General features: G+C 39.6%; 1 protein-coding gene across 1 annotated transcript; it reads left to right on the top strand.

The window, feature by feature from the left end:
* The first annotated feature begins 1,176 nt into the window (after positions 1-1,176).
* On the top strand, positions 1,177-1,989 carry LOC148872806 (uncharacterized). The gene has a single exon (XM_088968677.1). The coding sequence runs from the start codon at positions 1,538-1,540 to the stop codon at positions 1,814-1,816; it is 279 nt and encodes a 92-aa protein (XP_088824803.1). The 5' UTR covers positions 1,177-1,537; the 3' UTR covers positions 1,817-1,989.
* Positions 1,990-10,607: the final 8,618 nt, after the last annotated feature.

Genomic DNA, 10,607 nt, shown 5'->3' with positions numbered 1-10,607 from the left:
TTTCATTCTGAAAAAAATGAGGCTCTTGACAAGAATTTTGTTACCAAATGTTCAAATGTTATTCATTCTTGTCAAATTTTAACCAGAATGAATAAGAATTAGAAGAATGAGGCCCAAAGCAATGACCCAAACATTGGCCTTATCATTTGCATGTGGGGTCAGTTTAAATCAGCATATCATCCCGAGAGCCCTTCCAAACGAACAAATTGACTGCATTTGGCATTCCTAAAGACTTATCTTTTTTTTACTTAAAAATGCCCTTCTCATCCGGGGAGATGTTCACAATATATAATTGGGATGTGGTGTGGGGCGCTGTTATGCTCACCGAGTTTTTAAATGAAAAAGAAAATAAATATTAAAATAAGGAGTGCCAAATGCAGCTTTAGTTTCATGAAACTTGAAAAGTCGATTTTATAACTGAATTATAACGTACTGGCCTTGTTGGTTTTTTAACCAAACATAATTTTCTAAGTTATCCTTGTAGGGCCCCCACCTTGACATTACCAAGCCAGAAGTAGAAGCCGCTGCATAAAAGAGGAGATTGCCCTTGTGGGTGGTGAATTGATGTAAAAAAAAAACTAAATAAAAAAGGAGCAAATCGGCACGACAACGTTTGATGTCTTAATCCATTGAGAGTTCGACAACTCAGACTAACGTGGCATTCCTCTTCTTGAATCTTGATGCCGCAGCCCGCAGGCGGGGGAACGGGATCTGCTCCTCACACAGGAGCGCTTTACATGTATATCCACCGTATATTCGGAACTGTCCCATGAATAATAATTTATAAGTACGGAGATGTCTACGATATGCGAGTGAGGCGCAGATCCGATCTCGCAGGCGGGGTGAGTTGAGAATTGAGATGAGGTGATGAGATGTTCCTCTTTCTTTTCTCTCTTCTCCCTTCACTCTTGTTGTGCTCATCTAGATTGACTATTTCTGTTTGCACCGCACCGCCGGCAGACGCAGTCATTAGAATGTGCACAACGTGTTACGTTACGTGTGGACTTGGAACGGAACGGTCAAAGCATTTCATCATATCACATAGACAAACCCACAACCATACATCATGTTTGGAGAAAACCCAAAACAAAAGAAATCGTTTCTTAATGATCTACTACATACACCAAACAAATCTCAATCCCCAATTTCTTGTATCATCATCCAATTGAGCTAAAGCTGACACTCCATGTGAAGGACACCCAAAACTTCAAGGCTCTTCCTAACAAACTTCGCCAACGCCAACGTCATAGAAAAAAGCTTCTGCTCCTACGCATCTGACTGGCTTATGGCACAAGTCAAAGAGGCGGCCCTTCAATCTTCTTCTTCTTCTTCATGACAAGAGTCGTTCTCAATTCCCCACTTTCTATATAAACAACTGGTCGATTTGGCTTTGCTCTTACATCCATTCAATTCCATCCCGTTCACGTCTCCACATCTCCTCCGCACAGCACAACTTAACTCATCATCATCCGGTCATCCCCCTCCTTGAGATCTTAACTTTTCCGGCCGGCCATCATATACCGGATTCTCGTTCAAAATGGTGTTCGACGGTAGCCTGGAGGATATGTTGCTGAAGGTGGGCATGTTCCTGCTTGTGCAGTCTCTGGTCTACCTCATCCTCTCCAAGTCATCCAACATCTTCTCCAAGAACGTCCCCAGGTCTGTCAGTTTCAGACCTGCTCGCTCCGCCAGCATACGCCGATTTCTGGCCGCTCTCTCCGACTTACCAGCTGGTTCCGAATCACCTTCTCGGGGATTAAAGGCTTCACTGTCGTTTCAGAAAACCCAAGAGAACTCTGCACCCGATGATAACTAAACTATACTTGGGATTTTGATTGATTGATTTTTTTTTCCTTTTTCTGAATTTGGAACTTATAAGAAAGGTGATTGATTGTATTGCATATGTTTAAATCCTTGAAGGGTTATTCTTTAGTTCTTTCGAACTTGGATCATACAGTTTTATAATTTTATTTGATGGTTATGTAAATACATGTTCTGGTGTTCATCATATTTGTATCAAATTCGCTCAGGGTTAATTCGTGGCTAGCTATTCGTTTCGTTTGTGATTTGTTTATTGAAAATTCCTGAATTTTTTTGATATAAAGCAATGCCTTTTTTTTATTGAATCCCAAATGAGACACTTTGACTACTTTCATTAATGATCTTAGATGTTTTACAGCTGCCAATCTAATCTCAATCTAGGAATGCTACTGATTAACGTTCAAACCAACACACAACCTTAATGTTTGAATGGTAGATCAATAAGGGGTGGAATGGTAGATAAATGTCATAGATATATAAAAATATGAGACGAAATCAGCCCCACAACATTCCACAGCACATCCCCGCCGTGTATTGGGAACATCTGTGCTGTGGGACGTTGTGGGGGGCTGATTTGGACTAAAAAATATCCATCCTAACTTTCGGTGCATGGCCATCATCTCAGTAATAATCGGCAATACACCCCACCGAGCACACCCCCACATGCATATCCAACCATGCATTGGGAAGAACACGTTTCCATGACAATGGGAGATATTTCATTGCCATATAGGCATTTATCCCAAACTGTTATTTGGTAAGACTTATTAAGTGGGTGTTTGACATGGATGCTGTTTTTTGAGAAAATGGCACCATCAAAGTACTGTTTTTTTTCAGAATATATATATATATATATATATATATATATATATATATATATATATATCTAGACCACACCTTGGAATTTGGGAAAGTGTGGTATGGAGTAATGCCAAATTCAATGTTTTTTGAGAAACATTGCTATTAATTGTACAATGATGCAGCATCATCTTGGATGTTGGATAATATAGACCATGTTGAAAATGTTGTTGCCAGCAATGGTACCAAACAAAATCAGTATTGTTTTCTCAGAAAACAATCTATGCGGTTGCACCAGTTCCAAATAAAAATAAGCATCGTCTTCTTAAAATTCCACATGCCCAACACCATTTTTCTTAAAAATCGGTGTGATGTTCCTAACATCGATGCCAAATACCTACTAAATAAACATTTTCTTGGATTGTGTGAGAGCTAATTGTTGGGGAAAACACCATTTTTTTATTGTTTTCCCCAACACTCATTCATTTAATTACTATTGAGATTATATGGTGCCTAATGATGCCTAAGGTTGTGTTTGATTGCAATGCAAATAAATTTGCATTGTTACAAGACCATGGCAGTGCAAATGATTTGAATGTAAATTCTGACCTATTTTTGTTTTAAATTTTAGCTTATTTTGTTTGATTGCATTACAAATGAAGTAGAATAAAGTAAAATCCAAAGCAAAATTAAACAAGAATTTGCATTTTTTACATTTGCACTCCAATGCATTTGTACTAGTACAAATAAAATTGAATTGCAACCAAACATAGCCTAAATGCCAAATAATACCAAATAAATTCATATCAACCACTTTCTATATTTTTAATAAGCTTTTTTCACAACAAAACATTCTTACACATTACAATATGTTTTGGAGATAAAGAGTCCTGACTTAAGGCCCCTGTTTGGTGAATCTTTTCACATAGGTTGTCGGCTTTTCAGAATTCCGGCAATCTACATTTTGGTCTTTTTTCACTTGGTTGGGGAAAAGATCTAGCCGCAGCCCCAAAAAGATACGGGAAACCCATTTCGAACTATTTTCAAGAAATTCCAAATGAAGTTTTTTACATTTTTTCAACTCATCTTCATGAGGAAAGATGCATGGATAGACATGCCTTAACAAATGATCTTCAAACTATTAAGATCTTGATGCAAAAACTCACATCATCTTTTGACTATCAAAGCTTCCAAGGAATCTTAAAAAAAAAACACTTTTCAAATGACTCCTTAATCAAGTAACACTTTAAACTGTTCAACAAACGCTAAAACCAATAATAGTATTCCACACCAATTATAAAATATATAGGATCCACAATTATTCAACTTCTCGTCCCATATATTTTAACCGGTGTTAATTTAATTGGTCTAATAGAACCGACCCATTTACAACTCTTGGGATTTGGTTAGATTGTGCAAACTTTAGGTGTTCCACCTCCACAACTAAGCTGAACTAACAGTTCTTTTGCCCATTGGCGTTTGTTTCATGATAATCGGTTCATACTCTCCAAGTAAATAACTGCCACTAAAGCTGACAATGTTGTTGTCTCCAATACTTATAGCTGGCCCAACTTGTCCAATCAAACCATGGAGTACTAGGCATAGGCCCACTATTCCACAAGTTATTCATCGGGATTTTGAGTGAAACTGGATTTGCAATTTCATAACAATTTATACCTCACTCTTATATACATGATAATATTTTGATTAGCAAGGCATTTATATAACATGAGGGGATGTAGCTCAGATGGTAGAGCGCTCGCTTAATATACAAGAAGTACAGGGATTGATACCCTGCATTTTCATTTAATTTTTAATTTAGGCATGTATCAGTTATAGCTCAGATGGTAGAGAACTTGCTTAGCATGCGAGAGGTACAGAGATTGATACCCTGCATCTCCATAGTTTTTAATTTAGGCATGCATCAGTTTTGGCAGTAATAATATAAGAGGGGATATAGCTGTAGAACGCTTGATTAGCATGCGAGAGGTACGGGGATCAATACCTTGCATTTCCATTTGGTTTTTAATAGGCATGCTCTAGTTTTGGCGGTCAAAATATATTTGAGTAGGATTAGGAAGATGTAGCTCAAATGGAAGAGCGTTTGCTTAGCATGCAAGAGGTATGAGGATCCATATCCTATATCCTGCATCTCCATTAAATTTTAATATAGGCATGCATCAGTTTTGGCTGTCAAAATAACATTGAATACTTTTTTAGGTGGCATTTGATAAATCTGAAATCTAAAAAGTTAAAAAAAAATATATATAAGTGTATAGATAAAGTTGTTTGTGTTGGATCAAATTTTTAACATCTGAAAATCCATAAATTACTAGTTTATCCCTAAATATAATTTTGAATTCAATTTTCATTATTTCATATAAATAATTTATTAAATTCAAAATAATATTAAGAATATGAGTAAATTATAAAAAAATAATTTATTAGAATACAAATAAAATTGAAAAATACATATAAATTTATATTAAAAACAAATTATTAAGAGTTAAAATAATAATGAAAATAGTAATAAAATCCATGAAACAATAAAAAAAATTAATAATTATCAAATTATTAAGTTAAAACTATTAAAATATTTAAAATTTTATAAAAGAATTAAAAGAATTAATAATTAATACAATAAAAATATAAAAAAGAAAAACATTAATATTTAATAAATTTATAAATTAAATAAATTTATAATTTAATAATTATTATAAATAAATTTATAAGTTATTCAGCTTCTCTCTACCGCTCTCGAAACCTTCCATACCGCTTCCTTCTCCCTTTCATGACCTCCTCAGACAATCATCGAGCTAGAGTCAAAACCCGAGCCGTTCAAATCTTCGTCAACTCCCTGGCGTTATTTAACTCCCCACCAAAAAAGAGCATAGGAGTTGTCGTTGTTGGAGCTGGGTTTCAAATCTTCATCACTGCCTACATCGAGGATTTCCTTCAAACAGACATTGTCGACGGATTTATCCTAGATTGAGGGTTTCAGATCTTCATTACTGTCTACCTCGAACAATACTACCGCCGACCGACTTGAAACAACGATAGCGGCGGCCGATAGGAAGACATGAGAGAGAGAGAGAGAGAGGGGAGGAAGGGAGAGGGAAATCGAACATGAACGTCAACTGAGAACGCCACCAGCCGACTGAGAACAGAGATAGGGGAAATCGAACGTGGCGGTCGGCGGGAAGACAGGGGAGAGAGAACGCGAGAAAGAGGGAGGGAGGGAGAGGGAAATCGAACAGAACCGCTGATTGAGAACGCCAATGCTGAGAAACCAAACAAGACCGCCGCCGACCTACTAAGAACAACGGCGGTGGCGGACGACGAATATTGTGTTTCTTCGAGTTCTCCGTCGCCGTCTCCCTTCGAGCCTTGTCCCTGCGTCAGTGATGATTAGGAGTCGAATGAAAAAAAAAATTAGGTTTAAAAAGAGATGTTCATTTCAATATTATGAGGGGCATTTAAGACTTTCAAATAATCTGAAACGCATCTGACTGCATTTCAGTGATGGCCCATTATCTAACTTTTTAGATCTGAAATTCAGATCAATTTTAAGATGCATATCCAAACGCTTTTGAAGTACGAAAAGTAATACTTTCAGACTTCAGACCTCTTAAAAGCGTTATCAAACGTGGCCTTAGTCCCTTATATTTGTTTTGGTCAAACGCAATTTCTCCCATGGTTCTCACTTTTAAACCGTTAAAAGTTTCAAACTATGATATTGGGGCAATCATGACAGACTATGTCAGCTATGTTCATGTAGGAATTAAAATGATCGAATTCAACTGGCATTTGCATCCCATCCGATTATTATATCAAATATCAGATTTAATAAAATGATAATTATATTTAACTTATATGTATAAAAATATATGAATATTATTATTATATAAGACCCTTATGATTTACATGGTCAAATTGTTTATTTGTCATTTGAATAAAAAAAAAAGAAAACGTGGACTTTATAATGTTAAAAGAATTGGATATACTTTTAATTAACAAAATTTATTGATGAAAAATAATATATCTTAAATATATGAATTAATGAGAGAATGATTAACTAATACTAAGATTTAATAGAAAAAATTAAATAAGATGAAAAATAGTTATTTAAATTACAATTTCTACCCTAGAATTGAATTCAAAAAATAAAGATATTTTAGTGAACAAAAACTCTACACCCTCATTCATGTGTGTGTATGTGATCATAAAGAAAGGTCAAGCCCTAAAGGCTCATATTCTATCAAAACTTGGGTTAAATTAGGCTTAGATTGCGGCCTTGAATGGCTTAATCTTCACTAACCTTTATATATACAATATATCTATCTGTGTATACATCAAATACGTAAACACACAATATATATAGTCTATTTACAATTTTTACATGGTTAACTTGATAGCTACATATATTGTATATGTGCAAACATACATGTTATAGATTCTACTTGACCCGATTATTGAAAATATGGGGAGTGCTGAAATTAGTAAAACCTCTTTTGTTTTGGGCAAATGTCAATGTATGCAAAAAAGATTTTTTATATGATTTGAAAATAATTGAGCCCAACTTTTTTTTCGACTTACAAGGTACAATTTTGCATTCTCATGCAAATCAGGTTTGGCCATTCTCTCCCCATCATGATGTTCCATGGTCAAGGTCTACTACCGATTGGTTGAAAGCGAACTGATGGGATTATCTCTACTACGAAAGTCGGTGCCGGTATCGTTATTAGACATCATTCTAGATATGTGGTGGTAGCAACCCCTACTATTGTTGATGTAGGCGCATGTGGAAGGGCCCATGATGGCACAACGTGGCATCGGCCGGATGCAATCCTGGTCGGTCCACTGCTAATCACCTCCAACTACTCCCAAGGCAAGGTTAAGTATAAATAGGAGTGTTCCTCTCTGGATAAAACTATCTTGTTCACACTTTCTCATCTGCTCATTAGCTATCGAGTGACTTTATCTGAACCCTCTTCTCAAGCCCCATTTGACCCCTTTCATTGATTGTCGAAGTCTCCGCCCCTGGGATAATACCTGGGGCCTTTGACTTGCTATTTTATTCTCAGGTTGGACACATCGACCTCAACCACAGGAAACAAATTTACCTTGTCGCCCTCAACCCTATCCTTGGCAACAACATTTGGCGCCGTCTGTGGGAAACGTTGCTAAGATTTTCCCTAAATGAACACTTAACTCAAAACAACTAAGCTTCCCACAATGGTTGATAAACAAGACAATAATTCAAATGCTTAGAACCTAGTCACCATGGACCAATTCAAAATAATCCTCGATAGATTGGACAATGTAACCCAGAGACTGGATGAGGTGGAGCGCCCGATAAGAGGCCGCCCACAATGTAGCGGCCCCGTTGGGAACTAGGGGTAGTACAGTGAACGCTCTACTCATGCTCCACTAGTCCAGCATCCCCTTGGCCCCCGCAAAGGCGACCCCTCAACATCCAACAGCAGTAGCCAATGTGCAAGCAAGCCACCAAAGACCTCTTACCTCCCCAGCTGACGAGGAGATGATCCAGTTGGCTCTCGTGACAACCGCAAGGACCATGAATGCTACCACCGTGCGAAGAGCCATAGGGACGAACACAAACGCAAACGCTCTGGTCACTACAATCCTCCTCTGAGGGTTGGAGGCCAACCCCACCCCTCTCCCTCGCCAATATCTGGCCCCTGTGATCTCCTCAATGATCATTGAGCCTGAAGGAACTAGGATACACCAGCGTCTAAAAACTCAAGGAATCGGGCCAACCTATCCCACAATAGAGAAGACCAGGACAAAGCCCCCGACTCCCATCGACTGACGAATTGGCGATCTATAGGCGCAAATCAGCGCCATGCAAGACAAGTTGTGATAGGTTAAGGAGGGCCAAGGCGATGCCTCCACTAGTCAAAACCCTTCATCCACCAGGATGGACGCCTTCATTGACTCCATCACCTTGGAGCCGCTCCCACCTCACTTTAAGTCTTCCACACTGGAGACATATGATGGAACAACCAACCTGGACAACCACCTGGAGAGCTTTTGAGCACTCATGCTTCTCAATGGGTACTCCAATGCCCTAACCTGCCGAGATTTCCAAGCAAATGGTTTTCCATACTTCCTCCTCGGTCCATCAGCTCGTGGGAGCAGTTTTCCAACCTCTTCCTCTCCCACTTCATTAGTAGCCGACGGTGCCAGAAGATTGTTGCCTCCCTCATGTCAATCAAACATAAGCGCAAAGAGAGACTCCAGTCCTGCATTGACCGCTTTAAGAAGGAAGAACTCGAGGTCCAAGACCTCGACTCCTTGGTCTCCATGCACGGTACCATCAGCGGCCTCCAATCGGAACCTCTAAAGTTGTCCATCTCCAAGATACCTCCAAGAATAAGGCGGAATTCTTGAAGAAAGCGCAAAAGTACATCGCCGCCGAGGAGGCCTCGGCCGACGAATGCCTTCAAGAGCACGAGGCCAACCTTAGCTGAGGGGCCTCGGAGAAGAAGAGAAAGGATAGAGACGGTCACATCCATGACCACCACCACTCAACTCCACCCGAACGCATATCTTCATGCAAATAGGGAAAGAGGAATACAAGAAGTGGCTGACCAAGATGAAGAGGAACCCCAAGAGGGGTAACCCGAAGAAATACTGCAAGTACCATCGTGGCACCGACCAAGACACCAAGGACTATTACAAGCTCAAAAATGAGATCGAGTCTCTCATCCGTCGTGGTTACTTGAAGGAGTATGTGGTGGGTGACATCGACACCTCGTCCTTGCAGCAACAATAGCAACAACAACATCACACCCTAGCCTGGGTCATCGACATCATCGCTGGGGACACAGCCTTGGGTGGAGCCACATCCTCGGCCCGAATGGCCTACTTCAAGCAACTCAACATCCAAGGCCCGACCCCCAAGAAGTCGAAGATAAACGACATCATCTCCTTTCTAGACAATGACTTGAAGGGGATCTCGGTACCCCATGATGATGCATTGGTGGTGTTGATGTCTATCACCAATAACATGGTGAAGAGGATACTTGTGGATAGCAAATCTTTAGTGGACATTCTCTTCTATGATACCTTTGAGAAGATGAAGCTAACACCAGATTAGCTGTATCCGACCGACGTGCCACTAGTCGGCTTCATGTGAGCTGTCATCAAGCCAAAAAGAAGAATAACCTTACTAGTCACCATAAAGACAAAGCCTCGGTAGGTGATAGAATGACTGAGCTCTTAGTCATGAAGATAGGCTCCCTATATAGCGCCATCATCGGGAGGCCGACCCTTCATGCACTCAACGCAACCATCTCCTCCTATCGACTCGCTATGAAGTTCCCTATCGAGTTCGGCATCGAAGTCATCCGAGGGAACCAATAGATAGCTAGACACTGCTATGTGGCGGCACTAAAAGGCAAGAATAAAGAAGCTTTGTCATTGGGATTGATCTCAGGGATGAACCAACGAGCTAAAGCTAGCTAGCCGAGGACCTTATCTCGGTTCCCCTAGATATGGCCAAGCCCGAGAAGGTAGTGTGGGTCGGGTCTAGCCTTCCTCCAAACACCCTTTCTGAGCTGGTAATCCTCTTCAAATCTAATGCCAACATCTTTGCTTGGTCAACCACTAACATGCCTGAAATTGACCCCTCAGTCATTACTCACAAGCTAAGCATGGACCCGAGTTATAAGCCGGTTTGGCAGGAAAAGATGAACTTTGCACCGAAGCATTAGAAAGCCATCAAAGAGGAGGTAGATAAGCTACTATATATTGACTTCATCTGGGAGGTACACTACCCTAACTGGTTGTTCAATGTGGTCATGGTTAAGAAGGCTAATGAGAAATGGTGGATCTATATTGACTTCATAGACCTTAACCAAGCTTGTTTCAAAGACAACTTTCTTTTGCCGATGATCAACCACCTCATCGACGCCACCATAGGGTACGAGCTACTAAGCTTCATGGACACCCTCTCTGGATAT

Source organism: Nelumbo lutea, chromosome 2 (genome assembly GCF_056320005.1).
Source record: "Nelumbo lutea isolate HS-2025 chromosome 2, American lotus-T2T, whole genome shotgun sequence".
Classification (NCBI taxonomy): Eukaryota; Viridiplantae; Streptophyta; class Magnoliopsida; order Proteales; family Nelumbonaceae; genus Nelumbo; species Nelumbo lutea.
Note: the sequence above shows the minus strand (reverse complement) of the source record. Positions and strands in the feature narration are given on the sequence as shown.